Raw genomic sequence first — 23,182 nt, 5'->3', positions numbered from 1 at the left:
GGAGAGGCGAAAAACCGGATAAAAAACCCAGGCCAATTTGGGGAAAAAAAAATCCGGGAAATTCCTCTCCGACCCCAAGCTAGGCGATCGAAACTTGTCCGGGAGGTCACACAGGTCTTACTCCTTACTATCCCCACACAATACTTCCCAAGCAACACAGCTTGGTGCGGAGAGAAAAAACAGCATGACTTTTCAAAACCCCATCTGTCATCTCTAATCAAGCGATTCTTATTTGAAGCACCCTTTTTAAACAATTACGCAGTACTTCTTCGACCAGCAATTCCATTTAAGAAAACGTCGCAAATATCACGAGAAGTTTATTTGACTAAATAATCTGAGACATTTACATAATTGTGAACCTCATTCTTTTAAACCTTCTGAATGGAGAAGCACGCGGGAGTTTAAAGTGCCGACTTTGAACTTGATAACTTGACCTTTAGCAGGTTTAAAAGTTTGATGAATGAAATCCATATCAATTACAAAACAACAATTGTTCGGTGTTTGCCACTGATCAGAATGCAGCTAGCCAGAGGAGGGTAGAGACCACAACCATGGCAAATCCCGCAAAGGTCCTCACTGCACCGGAGCAGGTCGTCACTGCAAAATAAAGAATCAGTTAATAAATATAAAAACGACATTATTCCTACAAAATGCAACTTCATTTTAGTACCACAGCAAATAAATTGGCAGCTTCCACAGCAGCTTAATACATTTGGATAGTAGTAACAGGATTGTTCCGAGTCAGCATGGATTAACGAAGGGGAAATCATGCTTGACTAATCTTCTGGAATTCTTTGAGGATGTAACTAGGAAAATTGACTGGGGAGAGCCGGTGGATGTGGTGTACCTTGACTTTCAGAAAGCCTTTGACAAGGTTCCACATAGGAGATTAGTGGCCAAAATTAGAGCACATGGTATTGGAGGTAGGGTACTGACATGGATAGAAAATTGGTCGACAGACAGAAAGCAAAGAGGGGATAAATGGGTCCCTTTCAGAATGGCAGGCAGTAACTAGTGGGGTATCGCAAGGCTCGGTGCTGGGACCGCAGCTATTTACAATATACATTAATGACTTGGATGAAGGGATTAAAAGTACCATTAGCAAATTTGCAGATGATACAAAGCTGGGTGGTAGTGTGAACTGTGAGGAAGATGCTACGAGGTTGCAGGGTGACTTGGACAGGTTGTGTGAGTGGGCGGATGCATGGCAGATGCAGTTTAATGTGGATAAGTGTGAGGTTATTCACTTTGGTGGTAAGAATACGAAGGCAGAGTATTATCTGAATGGTGTCAAGTTAGGAACAGGGGACGTACAACGAGATCTGGGTGTCCTAGTGCTTCAGTCATTGAAAGGAAGCATGCAGGTACAGCAGGCAGTGAAGAAAGCCAATGGAATGTTGGCCTTCATAACAAGAGGAGTTGAGTATAGGAGCAAAGAGGACCTTCTGCAGTTGTACAGGGCCCCAGTGAGACCGCACCTGGAGTACTGTGTGCAGTTTTGGTGTCCAAATTTGAGGAAAGATATTCTTGCTATTGAGGGCATGCAGCGTAGGTTTACTAGGTTAATTCCCGGAATGGCAGGACTATCATATGTTGAAAGACTGGAGCGACTAGGCTTGTATACACTGGAATTTAGAAGGATGAGAGGAGATCTTATCGAAACGTATAAGATTATTAAGGGGTTGGACACGTTAGAGGCGGGAAACATGTTCCCAATGTTGGGGGAGTCCAGAACAAGGGGCCACAGTTTAAGAATAAGGGGTAGGCCATTTAGAACTGAGATGAGGAAAAACCTTTTCAGTCAGAGTGAATCTGTGGAATTCTCTGCCTCAGAAGGCAGTGGAGGCCAATTCTCTGAATGCATTCAAGAGAGAGCTAGATAGAGCTCTTAAGGATAGCGGAGTCAGGGGGTATGGGGAGAAGGCAGGAACGGGGTACTGATTGAGAATGATCAGCCATGATCACATTGAATGGCAGTGCTGGCTCGAAGGGCCAAATGGCCTCCTCCTGCACCTATTGTCTATTAAAGCAACAAAGCTGCAGGGAAACAGCAGCCAATTCTACACAGGAGGGTTCCACAAAGAAAATGTATGATCGGATGTAGACACAAAATGCTGGAGTAACTTTGTGGGTCAGGCAGCATCTCGGGAGAGAAGGAATGGGTGAGGTTTCGGGTCAAGACCCTTCTGAAGAAGGGTCTTGACCCGAAATGTCACCCATTCCTTCTCTCCCGAGATGCTGCTTGATCCACTGAGTTACTACAGCATTTTGTGTCTACCTTTGATTTAAACCAGCATCTGCAGTTTTTTCCCAACACATGTGCGATCGGATAATCAATTTTAGATTTTGAGGATGATTTCCAGGAGAACTCCCTTGGTCTTCTTCCTTTAGTGGCCAAGAAAACAGAAGTGGCCTCTTTAACATCTCAGAGTGCAGCATTCTCCCAGCATTGTACTGGAGTGAAGTCTTGGCCAGATTCCACACGTGTGCTTTGATGGCAAAAATGTTTGATCTCTAGCCACAACTATCGGGCAAAGGAGGGATTTTCTATCCCAAGAGCAATGGGGAAACAATGTAAACACTTTCCAGAATTATACAGCATCTGAGGGGCAGAGCAGAGGTATTGTGGTGTAACTTCTATCCTAGTAGATTAAACAGTGGTTCTGAACACAAACAGGGCAATCAAAAGCAATCCCATGTTTATGGAGTGGTCTGCTGGAGCAGCAGCATCTCAGTGGCGGAAGGGAAGAGACTCGACAAGCTGGTCAGGAAGACCAACTCTGTCCTGGGTTGCCCCCTCGACTCAGTGCAGGTGGTGGGAGAGAGGAGGATGATGGCAAAGTTAACATCGCTGATGGCGCGCGTGTCCCTAGAGAGGGAACACGCGGTGTCCACGGGGACTCTGGAGGCCTTCCGTGGGCGCTGGTCACCGCGGGGGGTTGAGAGCATTGTAAATAATGAAGGCAACATTGTATTATAATGATTACTTGATGTTTTGTAACCTCTGAATGTGGTTTTGATGTGATGTATCATGTGTTTGTGCTGAATAAAGTCTTTGAAAAGGGAGAAAAAAAACCAAAAAAAAACATCGCTGCTGGACAACGACTCCCACCCCATGCAGGACACTGTCACTGCACTGAGTAGCTCGTTCAGTGACAGACTCCTTCACCCCAAGTGCATGTAGGAGATATAGGAGGTTCTTCCCGCTGCTGTGAGACTGCACAACCAGCACTGCACCCAGCAGACGAGTCAACAGTAACAGTTAAGGAATACACAGTAAACTGATGACAATTTATTCTTGTCTTTACTTTTATTTATAATGAATGATCTCGCTATCCACTTTGCTGCTGTAACACTAAATTTCCCCGGTGTGGGACGAATAAAGGAATATGTCAATGATTCCCCACATAGAGTGTTACAAAGAGTGCAAGATCTTCAAGAAATCTGGTTTAAAGTACCATGGAGGGCAAAAAAGTCAATGTTTCAGGCTGAAGATTTTTCAGATCTTTTAACTCCTGGTCTAGTCTCTGCAGGTGAATTCTTTAGTACTTTAAGGAACAAGGTGGACTCAGATTATCCTCTTTTCTACTCACCATTTTCACAAATTGCTTGATGTTATTTTGTGGACTATTCCATTTCAAGGAATTTGTTTCGTGAAACAAAAGTGGAAACCTAATCAAGATCACTTCTATGCAGGACAAGAGTGCAGAGTATAGAAGTTGGGAGATCATGTAGCATTTAGAAAAGACGTTGGTGAAGTCGCATTTAGAGTATTGTGTTCAGTTCTGGGCACCATGTTAGAGGAAAGATGTTGTTGAGTTGGAAAGGGCGCAGCCCGCAGAGAAGGATTACGTGGATGCTGCCAGGACAAGGATCTGAACTATAGGGAAAGGTTGAGCAGGCTGGGACTCTATTCCCTGGAGCGCAAGAGGATAAGAGGTAATCTTATAGAAGTGTATAAAATCATGAGAGGAATAGATCAAGTGGATTCACAGAGTTTCTTGCCCAGCGTGAGGGAAATTGAGAACAAAAGGGCATAGGTTTAAGATGAAGGGGGAAAGATTATATAGGAATCTGGGGTCACTTTTTCTATGCAAAAGATGGTGGATGTCGGGAATGAGCTGCCAGGGAGGTAGTTGAGGCAGGGACTATCGCAACATTTAAGAAGCAATTAGACAGGTACATGGATAGGACAGGTTTAGAGGGATACGAGAAAACTCAGGCAAATGGGACTAGTGTAGATGGGACACGTTGATCGGTGTGAGCCGATAGGCCCGTTTCCACACTGTATGACTCGAGGGCAAGTTGGGTTAAAGTAAGCCATAAAAAGCTTGTATTTCTGGATCAGATATTGAGTGAGTCTCAAACCCAGTTGGATGGAATATTACAATGACAATTGCATAAATAAATTTAAGATCCACCCAATCCACAAGAACACTGATCACCCAGGAACAGGTGGACAATAAAGATTGTTTAATTATTTCCTTCACCCCAAAAAGAGATTTTAGTAAATCTTTAGGGCGGCACAGTGGCGCAGCGGTAGAGTTGTTGCCTAACAGTGCTTGCAGCACCGGAGACCTGGGTTCGATCCTGACTACGCATGCTGTCTATATGGAGTTTGTACGTTTTCCCCGTGACCTGCTTGGGTTTTCTCCGAGATGTTTGGTATCCTCCCACACTCCAAAGACGTACAGGTTTGTAGGCTAATTGACTTGGTGAAAGTAAAAATTGTCTCTAGTGTGCAAGATAGTGTTAATATGCAGGTATCGCTGGTCAGCATGGACTCAGTGAGCTGAAGAGTCTGGGTTTTTTTTTAAACTGTTTTTCCAAACTAAAAGTGGAAATTTCTCTCACATACAAGAAATTAGGTTTGTTTTGTGTTGTGTTGAAGGATTAATAATAGATACTCACTGATTTGTCCAGACCTTAAACCAGTCCAGTACATTCCCCTGCTCTGGGCCACAGTGGCTCTGCAAAGAAAGCATCAGCTTAATTATTACAAACATTCTGCAAAAGCATTGGAGAAGAGGTTCACTAAACCAACCACTTTTTCATCATGATCACCGTATCAAGGATGAACACTGTGAAGTCATGCTATCTCTCCCAAAAATATTTCCCAGCCCAACCCTTCATAAATTTATCGGTTATTGGAGCTGAATCAGGCCATTCGGTCCATCGTCTACTCCACTATTTTTTGAACGGCTGATCTATCTTTCCCACTCAACCCCATTCTCCCCATAACCACTCCCCCAGCAGATAGTTTATCTCCCTCTTCCCGCCCCCTACTCCAAATATTACACAGGGTTACTCCGCTGCCCGTCTACTCACCCACACCCCGATCCGTGACCATATCACCCCCGTCCTTTACAAACTCCACTGGCTCCCCATCCCCCAGAGAATCCGGTACAAAATCCTCCATAACCTGGCCCCATCCTACCTGACCGACCTCCTCCACAGGCACACTCCCACCTGCACCCTCCGCTCTGCTGCTGCCAATCTCCTATCTCCCCACATCCGGACCAAACTCAGATCCTGGGGGGACAGGGCTTTCTCCATCGCTGCTCCCACCCTATGGAACTCACTACCCCAAACCGTTAGAGACTCCTCCACACTCACCACATTCAAAACATCACTGAAGTCTCACCTGTTCAGTACTGCCTTCAACCACTGAAGGTCACCTCACCTTCTGTCTCCTTTCTCTGTTCGTTTACTTATTTACTTATTTATCTATTTATTCATTTCCCTATGTTCTCTAAATCCCTGTAAAGCGTCTTTGAGTATATGAAAAGCGCTATATAAATGTAAAGCATTATTATTATTATTATAATATCACAACATGGTTTGGGAACAGCTCCATCCAAGACGGAAAGAAACTGCAGAGAATTGTGGATGTAGCCCATATCATCACACAAACCAACCTCCCTTTCATTGACTTCATTTCTACCTCTCGCTGCCTCAGCAAGGCCATCAGCATAATCAAGGACGAGGCACACCCTGGATATTCCCACCTCTTCCGTCTCAGTGTGCAGTTTTGGTCTAATTTGAATTGTGTGCAGTTTTGGTCTCCTAATTTGAATTGTGTGCAGTTTTGGTCTCCTAATTTGAGGAAGGACGTCCTTGCTATTGAGCCAGTGCAGCGTGGGTTCATGAGGTTAATCCCTGGGATGGTGGGACTGTTACATGAGGAAAGATTGGGCTTGTATTCACTTGAGTTTAGAAGGATGAGAGGGGATCTTGTAGAGACGTATAAAATTATAAAAGGACTGGACAAACTAGACACAGGAAAAATGTTCCCAATGTTTGGGGGAGTCCAGAACCAGGGGCCACAGTCTCAGAATAAAGGGGAGGCCATTTATAACTGAGGTGAGAAGAAAACTTTTCACCTAGAGATTTGTGAATTTGTGGAATTCTCTGCCACAGAAGACAGTGGAGGCTAATTCACTGGATGAATTTAAAAAGAGAGTTAGAGCTCTTAGGGCTAATGGAATCAAGGGATATGGGGAGAAGGCAAGCACAGGTTACTGATTGTAGATGATCAGCCATGATCACAATGAATGGCGGTGCTGGCTCAAAGGACCAAATGTCCTCCTCCTGCACCTATTTTCTATGTCTCCGATCAGGCAAAAGGTTTAGAACACCTCCAGATTTGGGGACAGTTTCTTCCCAGCTGTTATTATGGGAGATAATACGATATTATTTTATACATTAGACATTGTTGTTTAAGGTTTGTAACTACTTAGGCATTAGGCACATCTCTGTAACTAATTAAGGCGCTCTAGACATTCCTTACCCTTGACACGTGTCTGTAACTGCTACTCAGGAGGAGGAGAAACATTGATGGATGAACCAGGATAGAAGACAAGGGTGGCAGAATGGGAAGAGATACAGACATTCATCAATGAGTGGTGGGGTGATTACTTGAAAGTTTAATGGTGGCAGGGTGAAAGGTGACATGTGAAGAAATACAGACATTCATCAATGAGTGGGGTGATTACTTGAAAGTTTAATGGTGGCAGAGTGGAAGGCAACATGTGAAGAAATACAGACATTCATCAATGAGTGGGGTTTAATGGTGGCAGGGTAAACAGGGTGACTGCAAAGAGATGAATGACTGTAAAGAGGAGTATGAGGGCGAGATAAGGAAAAGAAGATAAGGCTGGAAGAATCTTATAAAAATAGGCTGCCCGGTGTACTAAGTGGGCAGTCAGATGGTTGACATCCTGATTGTTCCAGCCGTTGTTTGCAAATAAAGGCTTTTAACTTCTTGAAGAATTCTCCGTGTCATTATCAGTCAACTGAACCGTCCTACCAAAAACTAGAGCACAGTCCTGAACTACCATCTACCTCATTGAAGAACCTTAGACTATCTTTACGGGCTTTATCTTGCAATAAACGTTATTCATATTGTTCCTCTTATCATGTATCTGTACACTGGATAGCTTGATTGCAATCATGTATCGTCTTTGTGCAGGTTCAATCAGTTGTAAAATATACTTACACAAACTCAACATACTTGACAGAATCATTCATGGGGGGTGGATTCCAAGTGTAGACAGCATTGCCATCCTTTGCGTTAGTGTTTGCATGAGTGATTGCACTGTTTTGCCTATCGAAACACTGGTAATGGAGAGCAAGAAGTTAGACAATTCCTACATCTTTCAGCTTAAAACATTTTAAACGCAACAATAATTTGAATATAGAGCAAAAATATCATACTACAATTATACGAACTAAGGTCACACCTTGGGTACTGTAGAATTTGGGTCTCCTACCCGAAACAGGGTGCTATTTGCTGTACAGGGAATGCTGCAAACATGCCTGGTGTGGTCCCTTGTAAATTCTTAGCTTGCCCAACTCCCTATAGCTCAGGCTCTTCCTGGGAATATCCTCAAAGCTTCTCCACACTCCTTCCAGGTTTACAATATCCTTCCTACAGCAGAGTGACCAAAACTGAAACCAATACTCCAAATGTAGCCGCATCATAACTGTACAACTGTAACATAACATTCCAACTTTTATACCCAATACCGTGACTGATGAAGGCCAATGTAACAAGCCATCTTGACCAACCTATCTACCCGTGATGACACTCCTAGACCCTCTGCTCTACAAATTGCCCCAGGGCTCTGCCATTCACTGTGTTGGTTCTGCCCTGGTTTGACTTCCCAAGATTCTCATCTCATACTTAACTGCATTAAAATCTTAACTATTCCTCAGCCCACTGCCCAATGATCAAGACTCTGCTGAATTTTGACAACCATCTTCACTATCTACGATGCCACCCACAAAATTAATCATCATATCTTCTGTATTATTACCCAAATCATGGATACAAAAAAACCCAGCAATGAGCCTGGCACCGACCTCTGAGGCACACCACTATTCAGACCTCCAGTCCAAAAAAAAACAACCTTCCTTCCATGAAGCAAATCTCTATCCAGTCTGCCAGCTCTCCCTGCATCTCATACATTCTAACCTTCTGCAGCCTTGTACACGTCAAAGCAGAACAGTTTTTTTGCTTAATCTCCATTATTAATGGAGGTAAATAGATAGAATAGAGATCACAAGCAGCCCATACCGAAATGGTTTTTGTATTGGTGGGAGGAATGGTCCAGGTACCAACCGCAACATTCCCATTTGGTTCACGGCCTTGAAGTAGCAGACCACCGTAATTTGGCCCTGTTACCCGCACTGTAAAGGAATTAGATTTTTTGCATACAATTTATTTTCAATTCATAAAAACTTCAAGCAAGCAATTGGCTTTCTGCAAGTGCGTTCGGCAAGGGGTGAAGGTTGAAAGGTAAAGGTTGAAAACTCAGCAGACCAGATTCACAAATGTCATCAGATTCCTTAAGTTACCCAACCTCAGGGAAATGCAGAGACAACACTAGGAATGAAAGTCATAAAGCCAAAGCAGTCAAAGGCTACTTCACACAAGAAATAGTGGGTATCCTGACGATTAAAAAAAGGGGCTTGATAAAGGAGGTGAAGAAGCTCTTGTGGGGTTTAAGCACTAAAAGACCCAATGGGTCAAAAGCCCAATTCTGGAACATAGGTTAATTGGCTGGGTAAATGTAAAAATTGTCCCTAGTGGGTGTTGGATAGTGTTAATGTACGGGGATCGCTGGGCGGCACGGACTTGGTGGGCCGAAAAGGCCTGTTTCCGGCTGTATATATATGATATGATAGCATCTCTCACCAAGAATTCATAGAGTTAGAGTGATACAGTACATAAACAAACCCTTACGGCAACCACCACACCCATCAATACCAATCATACTTACCCTGCATTCATTCCATATCCTTTGAACGCCCTACTCATTAAAATCGGGCCTACCCCCACCAGACACTCCCCCATCCTCCTCCCCCACATCAGACCCACAACATACGTCTCACATCTCACCCCCCCCCCCACACACACACACACACACCATAACGCCACACGTCAGACCCCCTCCCCGACCAGACTACAAAACACCATACATTCCCACCATCGACACACCCTCCCACCACACCCCAGACCAGACCCACAACACACACCATTGTTGATATTCATCCCCCAACACAGAAAACCCACACCACACAGACAACCCCACCACAAATCCACAACGTACTCCCCACCAAAGATACTAGAGGAACAAGATAGACCACTCTGTCGTAAACGCCTATACTGAAGTGTTGTACGCAAAGGAGCCATTTTAGTAAGCAAAACCCGCCGTTCGCTATGCCTCTCGCAGCGTAATCAGTGTTTTGGGGGAACAGTATGTGTGATGATACCATTAAAATGCAGAATATGTCTCATCTATCAACTCAGATTTTTGTTATTTTTCTTTTTAAATATTTCTGCAAGTTTCTGCCTGCTAAAATGCCGTCATGACATACTACGGTTTTTAGGGTCGAGTGGTCTATCTTGTTCCTCTAGTATCTTTGCTTGACCCACCAGACACTCACCCCCCACCTGAATCCCTCCCCACACTTAACCCACGAACACCATACATCACTAACATTCATCCCTGCCCACAACTGATTCACGTACCATAACCCCACACCATTCACCATATAAACTCACCCCCTACACCACAAACACCTGCCATCTCCACCACAGATACTCAGTCCCACACACCCCTCCCCACACCTGAGCCACAAAATCATTGACTCTCACCCCCCCCCCACAAGACACTTATCCCCCACGCCAGACCCACAAAAGCCATACATCACTAACACTCATCCCTGCCCACAACTGTTTCACCTACCATAACCCCACACCATTCACCATCCACCATATAAACTCACCCCCTACACCCCAAACACCCACCACCACACCTGCCATCTCCACCAGATACTCAGTCCCACACACCCCTCCCCACACCTAAGCCACAAAATCATTGACTCTCACCCCCCCCACAAGACACATCCCCCACGCCAGACCCACAAACGCCATACATACCCAATGACACTCATCCCCACTCCAACCCAACTCACACCAGACCCACAACCCCTTTATTGACACTCACCCGCACACCACAACCCCTCTCTACCTGACCCACCAACAACACATACGCCCCAACACTGACACTCACTTTTCCACCACTGACATTTGCCGCTCCCCACACCATCGACACTCCCCGCCACAACCTGCCCCCACACCAGACCCTCAACAAATTCACACGACACTCACCCCCACACCACCCTCATCCCCGTCCCCGCACCTGACACTCACCCCCCGCATGACAGACACCTCCCCCCCGCATGACAGACCCCCCCCCCCGCATGACAGACATACCCCCCGCATGACAGACACCCCCCCCGCATGACAGACACCCCCCCCGCATGACAGACAGACATCCCGCATGACAGACATACCCCCGCATGACAGACACCCCCCCCCCCCTCGCACCACCCCCCTCCCCGCACCTGACACTCATCTCATCCCCCCCTCCCGGCACCACAGTGGCACAGACACCCACCCCTCTGCCCACTCTCCCCCCTCCCCACATCATCGACAATCCCCACCACCTCCCCCTACATCAGACCCTCAACAAATTCACACGACCCCCCGCACCACACACATCCCCCGCACCACACACTGATTCCCCTCCCCACACCCTTCCCCCCCTCCCCACACACTCTCCCTCCCTCCCCACACTCTCCCTCCCTCCCCACACTCTCCCTCCCCCCCTGACACACATTCCCCTCCCCACACACTCTCCCTCCCTCCCCACACACTCTCCCTCCCTCCCCACACACTCTCCCTCCCTCCCCACACACTCTCCCTCCCTCCCCACACTCTCCCTCCCCCCCCCGACACACATCCCCCTCCCCACACCAGACCCACATCATCGACACTCACTCCCCACCACAGCCCCCTCCCCACACCAGACCCTCAACAATTTCACACGACACTCTCCCCCCCTCCCCACACCTGATCCACAACAAACCACTCCCCCTCCCCCTCCCACCTTCGATGGTGCCGGTGGCGCTGATACAGATGGCAGTGATGGTGTGCGGCGAGGCGGAGGTCTGTGGGTTGACGCCGGAGTGGGAAGGCATGAGGCTGGAGCAGGCACGGAGAGGCGCGCCGCCGGGCAGCGCCAAGACCAGCGGGAGGCAGAGGGCGAACAGCGCGGGAAAAACCGCACACGACAGTGAAGCCGACATCGTGAAGCTTCAACTCGGGGTCTGAGCCCAAACCCGACCACTGCCGCTCTTATAGAGCAGGGAGGGTGCGGCCGAAGGAGGGGTGAATGGGGGCAGGCGGGGCCGAGCGGCCCATCACATGAGCAGCACTCACCAAGACCTGGGCGGGGGTTTGTAGGTTAATTGTCCCTAATGTGTGCAGGGAGTGGATGATAGTGTTGGAGGTTAATTGCCCCGAGTGTGTAGGGAGTGGATGATAGAGTTGTAGGTTAATTGCCCCTAGAGTGCGGGGTGGATGATTGTGTTGGAGGTTAGTTGCCCCTAGAGTGCGGGGTGGATGATAGTGTTGGAGGTTAGTTGCCCCTTGTGTGCGGGGAGTGGATGAGAAAGTGGGATAACATGGAATGAATGTGAAAGGGTGATCGACGGTCAGCATGGACTAGATGGGCCGAAGGGGCCTGTTGCCATGGTTTATTTGTAAACTATAAACACCCAAGCAGGTATTGCAGCTCTAATAATGAGGAACTGAGTGAGGGAACACTGAGCTGAGGGAGTGCCGCACTGTGGGAGGGGAAGTGCTGAGGGAGTGCCGCACTGCGAGAGGGACTGAACCAAGGAAGCATCGTACTTTGGAAGGGGTGGTGAAGAAGCACAACAATGTGGGGCAGACAAAATGTGTAAGGATCACACTGCGGGAGCGGCTGTACTGAGGGAGCACCATTGTGAAACGAGCAGTGCTGAGGGAGCACCGCACTGCCCTTGGAGACAGCTTCTCCTTATTTCCTGCATCAAAACCTTTATTGATTTTTCACATCTCTATTACATATACAGTCTTACCTATTTCAATCGTCATTTTGTCCAATATATTCAAATGCAGCAGTGTGAGTGTGTTGTTATGCTACTCTTTTTGACAATGCCTACAATAGTTTTGAGTATAGTGTGCATGAAAGCAGTTTTCGTGCTGCCTAAACTGTCGTATGTTCAAAGGCTGGAGCGATTGGGCTTGTATACACTGGAATTTAGAAGGATGAGGGGGGATCTTATTGAAACATATAAGATAATTAGGGGATTGGACACATTAGAGGCAGGAAACATGTTCCCAATGTTGGGGGAGTCCAGAACAAGGGGCCACAGTTTAAGAATAAGGGGTAGGCCATTTAGAACGGAGATGAGGAAGAACTTTTTCAGTCAGAGAGTGGTGAAGGTGTGGAATTCTCTGCCTCAGAAGGCAGTGGAGGCCAGTTCGTTGGATGCTTTCAAGAGAGAGCTGGATGGAGCTCTTAAGGATAGCGGAGTGAGGGGGTATGGGGAGAAGGCAGGAACGGGGTACTGATTGAGAGTGATCAGCCATGATCGCATTGAATGGCGGTGCTGGCTCGAAGGGCTGAATGGCCTACTCCTGCACCTATTGTCTATTGTCTATTGTCTAAAGTATGTACAATTAGTTCCTTCCAGACAAGGTGGGTGCTAGAAATTCCATTCATCGCTTTACATTTTCAAAGTTTGTCAATAGCATAATATTCTCATCTGTGGAAATGTCAACATTCCAGTCACCTTGCTCCTTCAAGCCCACCAGTAGTTTACTGACATCTCCCTCCATCCCATCTTCTTACGCAAAAGAGACAATGAAAAGCAAATAAATCACTGCATGAGTGGAGAGTCATAACTGAATCAATTGTTTCCATGTCGTCAATATTATATATTAGTGTTCAGTATTGTATATTAGTGTGTAAAATTAGAGCACATGGTATTGAAGGTATGGTATTGACATGGATGGGGAACTGGCTGGCAGAAAGGAATCAAAGAGTAGGAATTAAGGGTCCTTTTCAGAATGGCAGGCAGTGACTAGTGGGGTGCCGCAAGGTGTAGTGGGGGGTCCCCAATTATTTACAATATGTATTAATTATTTAGATAAAGGAATTAAATGTAACATCTCCAAGTTTGCGGATAACTCAAGCTGGGTGGCAGCATGAGCTGCGAGGAGGATGCTATGAGGCTGCAGTGTGATTTGGATATGTTGGGTGAGTGGGCAGATGTATGGCAGATGCAGTATAAATTGGATAAATGTGAGGTTATCCACTTTGGTGGCAAGAACAAGAAAGCAGATTATTATCTGAATGGTAGACCCAAAATGATGGAATAACTCAATGGGACAGGTAGCATCTCTGGAGAGAATGAATGGGTGACGTTTCGGGTTCTAGACCCTTCTTCAGACTGATGTCAGGGGAATTGGCGGGACAGAGATAGAATGTAGTAGGAGACAGTAAGTCTGATGGGAGAACTTGGAAGGGGGTGGGGATGGAGAGAGAGGGAAAGCAAGGGCTATTTGAAGTTAGAGAAGTCAATGTTCAGACCGCTGGGGTGTAAGCTACCCAAGTGAAATATGAGGTGCTGTTCCTCCAATTTGCGCTGGGCCTCACTCTGACAATGGAGGAGGCCCATGACAGAAAGGTCAGATTGGGAATGGGAAGGGGAGTTGAGCAACCGGGAGATCAGGTAGGTTAAAGCGGACTGAGCGTAGGTGTTCAGCGAAACTGATTATCTGTATGGTGTCAGATTAGAGAAAAGGGAGGTGCAATGAGACCTGGGTGTCCTTGTACATCAGTCACTGAAAGTAAGCATGCCGGTAGAGCTGGCAGTGAAGAAAGCAAATGATATGAGTATAGGAGCAAGGAGGTCCTACTACAGTTGTACAGGAGTATTGTGTGCAGTTTTGTTCTAATTTGAGGAAGGCCATTCGTGCTATTGAGGGAGTGCAGCGTAGGTTCACCAGCTTAATTCCCAGGATGGCGGGACTGACATATGATGAAAGAATGGATTGACTGTGCTTATTTTTACTGGAATTTAGATGCGAGGGGATCTTATAGAAACATATAAAATTATTAAGGGATTGGACAGGTTAGATGCAGGAAAATGTTCCCAATGTTGGGGGAGTCCAGAACCAGGGTCACAGTTTAAGGATAGGGGGTAGGCCATTTAGGGCTGAAATGAGGAAAAACGTTTTCACCTAGAGAGTTGTGAATCTATAATTCTCTGCCATAAAAGGCAGTGGAGGCCAATTCACTAGATATATTTAAGAGAGAGTTAGATATAGCTCTTAGGGCTAACGGAATCAAGAGGTATGGGACAAATCAGGAATGGGGTACTGATTTTGGATGATCAGCCATGATCATATTGAATGGCGGTGTTGGATCGAAGGGCCAAATGACCTACTCTTGCACCTATTTTCTATGTTTCTATGTTCCTAATATTCTTATAATAATAAAATAATAGTGTTGAGGGAAAATATAAAGTGTCCTGAAAATCAATATTTCAGTCCTGCGGACTCCGAAGTAAATGTTAATCTCGCAGTTTGTCAGTTCTCTTCTCATGGAGTCACCTTCATGCAAAGTATTGATCGGGGATCTAGCAGATAAGTTGGGGAGATCAACATTGGGGGAATTTGAGTCATGACTGGGCTTCAGGCTGGTAGTGTCTAAGGAGTGGGGGGATTGGGGTCATTCGTGGGTTTTGTAACTTCCTCCTGACCTACAATCATCTTTATACTCCCCCATTAGAGACCTTGCACTTTCTTAATTCCCTTCATTCAACGGTGGTGTGTGTCCTTCTGCAGTTCAGTTCCAAACTTAGAAATACCATCCACAAACCATTCCACCTCTTTCTACTCTTTAAGATGGATCAGGTTAGGGATGAAGGATTTATGAAGCAATGAGAGTGAATCCCATAAAACTGCTGGACGTTGCTGGAACTGCTGAAAATCCTGGAAGGGAAACCCTTGGGAAGCATCTGGACCTGATGGTGTGACTGGTCATGTTCTCCATAACTGCGTGGACCGAATGACTGGAGATTTGGCAGACATCTTCAACCTCTCATTACTGAGGTTTCACTTGCTTTGAAAGGTCATCAAGAAAACAGATGCCCAAGAAGAGGAAGGTGACTTGACTCAATTACTACCGACCTGTGGCACTAAAGTCCGTGGTGATAAAGTGCTTTGAGAGGTTGGCTATAGTACATATCAACTATGTTAGTAAAAACCTAGACCTACTACAATTTGCCTATCGCCAAAAAAATATCAACAGGTTATGCCATCTCACTGGCTCTTCACTCTGACTGGACCATTTGGACAATTAAAAACACACACGTCACACTGTTGGCCATCGGCCACAGATTAGTTTTCAACACCATCACCACCACTGGACACAGTTCTAATTCTATCTTTGAATTCGGTGAAGGGTCTGAATACTTATGTAAATGTGATATTTCAGGTTTTTTTAATTACTTTGCAAAAATTTCTAAACGCCTGTTTTTGCTTTTTTATTAAGGGGTATTGTATGTAGATTGATGATTAAAAAAATGAATTTAATCAATTTTAAAATACGACAATAATGCAGCAAAATGTGGAAAAAGTGAAGGGGTCTGAATACTTTCTGAATACACTAGGTATGGGCGTAGGAATAATTAAAGAGCTCCATCGAAAAAAAATCTTTGTGTTGTAACAGTAAGTGAGATTAAGTAAAATGAATAGACCTCGTTCTCTTGATGTTGGGACACCACTTCAACACTCTCATTTCACAATGAATGGGTTAGTCAATGCCTAAGTTTAATGGGTAGTTTGACTGTGTACCATCAATGGAACATTGATGGATAACAACAGAATTTATCTGATCCATTATGTAAAGAAACAGGTTGAACCCTGAGGGATAGTAACAGGCTCTGTTTATAAGTACAATGTGTTTTGTTAACTTTAACACTAATTGGCACCGGTTATATTTCCTAATTCTGAGAGACTATGTGGAGAAGGAAATGAATCAGACTGCAACATCTGTAGTTTCCTGTGTCTCGAGGCAATGAAACAAGGTGTGTCTTATTTTCTTGAGAGATAATTTCTGATTAAAATGGACTTAGAGAACCAGAAGTTATTACAGTTTACAGTTTATTGTCATGTGTAGAGAGGTACAGTGAAAATGTTTTTGTCGTGTGTTATCCAGTCAGTGGAAAGACAACACATGATTATAATCGAGCCATTTACAGTGCATAGATACAAGATGAGGAAATAACGTTTATTGCAAGGTAAAGCCAGCAAAGTCTGATCAAGGAAAGTCTGAGGGTCACCAATGAGATAGATAGTAGTTCAGGACTGGTTGTGGTAGAATGATTCAGTTGCCTGATAGCAGGTGGGAAGAACCTATCCCTGAATCTGGAGGTGTGCGTTTTCAGACTTCTGTACCTTTTGCCTGAAGGGAGAGGGGAGAAGAGGGAGATGGCCAGGGTGCGACTCATTCTTGATTATGCTGCAGGCCTTACAGAGGCAGTGTGAGGCATAAATGGAGTCAATGGAAGGGAGGTTGGTTTGTGTGATGGTCTGGGCTGTGTCCACAATTCGCTGCAATTTCTTGCGGTCTTTTAAAGGAGCTGTTCCCAAATCAAGCTGTGATGCATCCTGTAAAATGCTTTCCATGGTGCACCTGTAGAAATTGGTGAGAGTTGTAAGGGACACACCAAAGTGTCTCCACCACCACTCCAGCAGTGTTTTCCAGGCACCCACCTTAAAAAAAAAACGTACCCGCATTCATCTACTTTAAACATTCCCCTCTGACCTTACAACTATGCCCTCTAGTCTTTGTCATTTCCACCCTGGGGAAAAAGGTTCCGACTGTTTACACTAGCAACGTTTCTCATAATTTATCTACATTTCTCAACCTCCCATGCTCCATGAAAAACCAATCCTTGTTGAACCTTTCCTTCTAGCCTCTTATCCAGGCAACATTCTAATAAACCTATTCTACGCCCTCTCAAATGCCTTCACATCATTCCTGTAACAGGTCGACCAGAACTGCAGATACCCCTCCCAATGCAGCCTAAACCAAGTTTTATAAAGCTGCATCTTGACGTCTTGACTCTAATAGAAACATAGAAACATAGAAAATAGGTGCAGGAGGAGGCCATTTGGCCCTTCGAGCCTGCACCGCCATTCAATATGATCATGGCTGATCATCCAACTCAGTATCCCGTACCTGCCTTCTCTCCATACCCCCTGATCCCTTTAGCCACAAGGGCCACATCTAACTCCCTCTTAAATATAGCCAATGAACTGGCCTCAACTACCTTCTGTGGCAGAATTCCACAGATTCACCACTCTCTGTGTGAAAAAAAACGTTCTCATCTTGGTCCTAAAAGACTTCCCCCTTATCCTTAAACTGTGACCCCTTGTTCTGGACTTCCCCAACATCGGGAACAATCTTCCTGCATCTAGCCTGTCCAACCCCTTAAGAATTTTGTACATTTCTCATTTCTATAAGATCCCCCCTCAATCTTCTAAATTCCAGCGAGTACAAGCCGAGTCTGTCCAGTCTTTCTTCATATGAAAGTCCTGCCATCCCAGGAATCAATCTGGTGAACCTTCTCTGTACTCCCTCTATGGCAAGAATGTCTTTCCTCAGATTAGGAGACCAAAACTGTACGCAATACTCCAGGTGTGGTCTCACCAATGCCCTGTACAACTGCAGCAGAACCTCCCTGCTCCTATACTCAAATCCCCTCGCTATGAATGCCAACATACCATTCACTTTCTTCATTGCCTGCTGCACCTGCACGCCTACTTTCAATGACTGGTGTACCACGACACCCAGGTCTCGTTGCATCTCCCCTTCTCCTAATCGGCCACCATTCAGGTAATAGTCTGCTTTCCTGTTCTTGCCACCAAAGTGGATAACCTCACATTTATCCACATTATACTGCATCTGCCATGCATTTGCCCAGTCACCTAACCTATCCAAGTCACGTTGCAGCCTCCTAGCATCCTCCTCATGGCTAACACTGCCCCCCAGCTTCGTGTCATCCACAAACTTGGTGATGTTGCATTCAATTCCCTCGTCCAAATCATTAATATATATTGTAAATAGCTGGGGTCCCAGCACTGAGCCTTGTGGTACCCCACTAGTCACTGCCTGCCATTCTGAAAAGGACCCGTTTATTCCTACTCTTTGCTTCCTGCCTGCCAGCCAGTTCTCTATCCACATCAATACTGAACCCACAATACCGTGTGCTTTAAGTTTGCATACTAATCTCTTATGTGGGACCTTGTCGAAAGCCTTCTGGGAGTCCAGATATAACACATCCACTGGTTCTCCCTTATCCACTCTACTAGTTACATCCTCGGAAAATTCTATAAGGTTCGTCAGACATGATTTACTTTTCATAAATCCATGCTGACTTTGTCCAGTGATTTCACCACTTTCCAAATGTGCTGCTATCCCATCTTTAATAACTGACTCTAGCATTTTCCCCACTACCGATGTTAGACTAACTGGTCTGTAATTCCCCGTTTCTCTCTCCCTCCCTTTTTGAAAAGTGGGGTTACATTAGCTACCCTCCAATCCTCAGGAACTACTCCAGAATCTAAAGAGTTTTGAAAAATTATCACTAATGCATCCACTATTTCTGGGGCTACCTCCTTAAGCACTCTGGGATGCAGCCTATCTGGCCCCGGGGATTTATCGGCCTTTAATCCATTCAATTTACCTAACACCACTTCCCGACTAACCTGGATTTCACTCAGTTCCTCCATCTCATTAGACCCCCGGTCCCCTGCTATTTCCGGCAGATTATTTATGTCTTCCTTAGTGAAGACAGAACCAAAGTAGTTATTCAATTGGTCTGCCATGTCCTTGTTCCCCATGATCAATTCACCTGTTTCTGACTGCAAGGGACCTACATTTGTTTTAACTAATCTTTTTCTCTTCACATATCTATAAAAGCTTTTGCAGTCAGTTTTTAAGTTCCCTGCCAGTTTTCTTTCATAATCTATTTTCCCTTTCCTAATTAAGCCCTTTGTCCTCCTCTGCTGGACTCTGAATTTCTCCCAGTCCTCTGGTAGGCTGCTTTTTCTTGCTAATTTGTACGCTTCATCTTTTGTTTTGATACTATACCTAATCTCCCTTGTTAGCCACGGATGCACTACCTTCCCTGATTTATTCTTTTGCCAAACTGGGATGAACAATTGTTGTAGTTTATCCATGCAGTCTTTAAATGCCTTCCATTGCATATCCACCGTCAACCCTTTAAGAATCAATTGCCAGTCTATCTTGGCCAATTCACGTCTCATGCCCTCAAAGTTACCTTTCTTTAAGTTCAGAACCGTTGTTTCTGAATTAACTAAGTCACTCTCTATCCTAATGAAGAACTCAACCATATTATGGTCACTCTTGCCCAAGGGGCCACGCACATCAAGACTGCTAACTAACCCATCCTCGTTACTCAATACCCAGTCTAGAATAGCCTGCTCTCTCGTTGGTTCCTCTACATGTTAGTATAGAAACATAGAAAATAGGTGCAGGAGTAGGCCATTCGGCCCTTCGAGCCTGCACCGCCATTCAATATGATCATGGCTGATCATCCAACTCAGTATCCCGTACCTGCCTTCTCTCCATACCCCCCTGATTCCTTTAGCCACAAGGGCCACATCTAACTCCCTCTTAAATATAGCCAATGAACTGGCCTCAACTACCTTCTGTGGCAGAGAATTCCACAGATTCACCACTCTCTGTGTGAAAAAAAACTTTCTCATCTCGGTCCTAAAAGACTTCCCCCTTATCCTTAAACTGTGACCCCTTGTTCTGGACTTCCCCAACATCGGGAACAGAGCGGATTCCAAGAAATCCTCTTCCTCAGCACCTCTGCCAATTTGATGCACCCAATCTATATGTAGATTGAAGTCACCCATTATAACTGTTTTACCTTTGTTGCACGCATTTCTAATTTCCTGTTTGATGCCATCCCCAACTCGACTACTACTGTTAGGTGGCCTGTACACAACACCCACTAGCGTTTTCTGCCCCTTTGTGTTCCGCAGCTCTACCCATATCGATTCCACATCCTCCAAGCTAATGTCATTCCTTTCTATTGCGTTAATCTCCTCTCTAACCAGCAACGCTACCCCACCTCCTTTTCCTTTCTGTCTATCCCTCCTTGGTAAATCATGGCAAGCCTTCTCTACCACCCTATTTTGTGTGGGTTTTTTCCCATTTATTTTTGCTCAAGATTCCTGTATCCAGACTATTATGTCTTCACCCCTTCCTGATGCAATTGTTCCTTTAGGGCCAAGTGTAATTAGTGGTTGTTAAAGCTTCTCTTCATTCTCCAATGTATGTGACCTTGCAGCTAAACCACATTTCGCCACAGGCTGCAAATCCTGCTTGTCAGGTTTCTGGGCCACTTTGCTATAGAGCAAGAATTTATTTTGGGCTATTAGTTACACCGCACGTCACAAAACCCATTGGTGACTCTAAAGGAAACAGTTATGCTCTAGCAGCACCTGACCCAGGACTCTGGAATGGGGGTGGGGTAGGAGGGAAGATGCACTGCCCAGTGCTCTGGCAGGGAGTGGGGGGGAAACAGGAGGTGACCATTCAACCTGCGAGCAGGAGCACCATTGAGTATAATTTGCATGAAAGCAGTTTTCGTGCTGCCTAAAGCATGTACGATTAGTTCATTCCAGGCAAGGTGTGTGCTAGAAATTCCATTCATCGCTTTACATTTTCAAAGTTTGTCAATAGCATAATATTCTCATCTGTGGAAATGTCAACATTCCAAGCACCTTGCTCTGGTTCTGCTTCTGGTTCTGGTTGATTATTGTGCAAACACTTCAAGTGGTTATCTCGTGCAGGTTGGAGTGATTCAATTTTGAAGTGGGTCCTATGTGCCCACCAGCATTCTGCCATCTCCATCCCATCTTCTTATGCAAAAGAGATAATGAAAAGCAAATAAATCACTGCATTCCTATCTGAGTGGAAAGTCAGAACTGACAATCAATTGTTTCCATGTCGTCAATATTATATATTAGTATTCAGTATTGTATATTAGTGTGCAAAATTAGAGCACATGGTATTGAAGGTAGGGTATTGACATGGATGGAGAACTGGCTGGCAGAAAGGAAGCAAAGAGTAGGAATTAATGGGTCCTTTTCAGAATGGCAGGTAGTGACTAGTGGGGTGTCGCAAGGCTCAGTGCTGGGTCCCCAGTAATTTACAATACATATTAATAATTTAGACGAAGGAATGTAACATCTCCGTGTTTGTAATATCTCCAAGTTTGCGGATGACACAAAGCTGGGTTGCAGTGTGCGCTGTGAGGAGGATGCTATGAGGCTGGAGGGTGATTTGGATATGTTGGGTGAGTGGGCAGATGTATGGCAGATGCAGTAAAACGTGGATAAATGTGAGGTTATCCACTTTGGTGGCAAGAACAAGAAGGCAGATTATTATCTGAATGGTAGACGCAAAATGCTGGAGTAACTCAGCGGGACAGGCATCATCTCTGAGAGAATGAATGGGTGGCATTTCGGGTCGAGACCCTTCTTCAGACTGATGTCAGGGCAGTGGGCGGGACAGAGATAGAATGTAGACAGAGACAGCAAGACTGGTGGGAGAGAACTGGGAAGGGGGTGGGGATGGAGAGAGGGAAAGCAAGGGCTATTTGAAGTTAGAGACTTGCTTTGAAAAGGCATCAAGAAAACAGATGCCTAAGAAGAGGAAGGTGACTTGCCTCAATTACTACCGACCTGTGGCACTAACATCCATGTTGATAAAGTGCTTTGAGAGGTTGGCAACAGCGCGTATCAACTATGTTATTAAAAATTTAGACCTACTTCAATTTGCCTATCAACAAAAATATATCAAAACGGTATGCCATCTCACTGGCTCTTCACTGACTGGACCATTTGGACAATGAAAAAACACACACGTGAACAACACGTCACACTGTTGTTCATCGACCACAGATTAGCTTTGAACACCATCGCCAGCACTGGACACAGTTCTAATGCTATCTTTAAATTCGCTGATGATACCACTGTGGTTGGACGAATTACCAACTTGAATGACCAGGAACAAAGATCACAAGAAGTGGAGGACACTGCCCAGTCTATTATGGATATTGACCTCACTACCATTGAAGGGATTTATAAGAGGCACAGCCCCAAAAAGGCAGCCCGCGTCATCAAGACCCACTCCATCCTAGCCATGCTCTCATTTAATTCCTGCCATCTGGAAGAAGGTGTTGGAGTCTGAAAACCATGAACTCCCGGTTCAGGAACAACTATGAACTTCTTCCCAAAGAGAAAAAGGGGAATTATAGACCACTTAGCCTAACATCAGTGGTGGGGAAGATGCTAGAGTCAATTATTAAAGAGGTAATAACGGCACATTTGGATAGAGGTAAATGGATTGGTCCAGGTCAGGATGGATTTATGAAGGGAAATTCTGCTTGACTAATCTTCGGGAAATTTTTGACGATGTGACAAGTAAAATGGATGAAGGAGAGCCAGTGGATGTAGTGTATCTAGACTTTCAGAAAGCCCTTGATATTTTGGTGAGCAAAATTAGCGCACATGGTATTGGGGATAGAATTTAAGGTCAAGTACTGCAGGTTGTTATCAGCGGTTGTCAAAGCTTGTTCTGCAATGTATGTGACCTTTCAGCAAAGCTATGCTTCACCGCAGGCTGCAAATCCTGCTTGTCAGGTTTCGGGAACCACCTTGCTATAAAGG

The 23,182-nt window shown here is 45.3% G+C and overlaps 1 protein-coding gene across 2 annotated transcripts; it reads right to left on the bottom strand.

Moving 5' to 3' along the window:
- Positions 1-315: 315 nt before the first annotated feature.
- Positions 316-11,722, bottom strand: LOC144595483 (putative defense protein Hdd11). 2 transcript variants are annotated; one of them, XM_078403007.1, is made up of 5 exons: positions 11,460-11,722; positions 8,579-8,691; positions 7,499-7,617; positions 4,912-4,970; positions 316-597 (listed from the first exon to the last, which is right to left on the bottom strand). In XM_078403007.1, the coding sequence occupies exons 1-5, from the start codon at positions 11,656-11,658 to the stop codon at positions 512-514; spliced, it is 576 nt and encodes a 191-aa protein (XP_078259133.1). In that variant the 5' UTR covers positions 11,659-11,722; the 3' UTR covers positions 316-511. The 2 variants fall into 2 exon arrangements, with proteins under 2 accessions (XP_078259133.1, XP_078259134.1); XM_078403008.1 differs by lacking the exon at positions 11,460-11,722 and adding an exon at positions 9,285-9,363.
- Between the last annotated feature and the right edge of the window lie 11,460 nt (positions 11,723-23,182).

The sequence above is a fragment of the Rhinoraja longicauda genome, chromosome 7 (assembly GCF_053455715.1).
Source record: "Rhinoraja longicauda isolate Sanriku21f chromosome 7, sRhiLon1.1, whole genome shotgun sequence".
NCBI lineage: Eukaryota > Metazoa > Chordata > Chondrichthyes > Rajiformes > Arhynchobatidae > Rhinoraja > Rhinoraja longicauda.
This window is presented reverse-complemented; position numbering and strand designations above follow the sequence as displayed.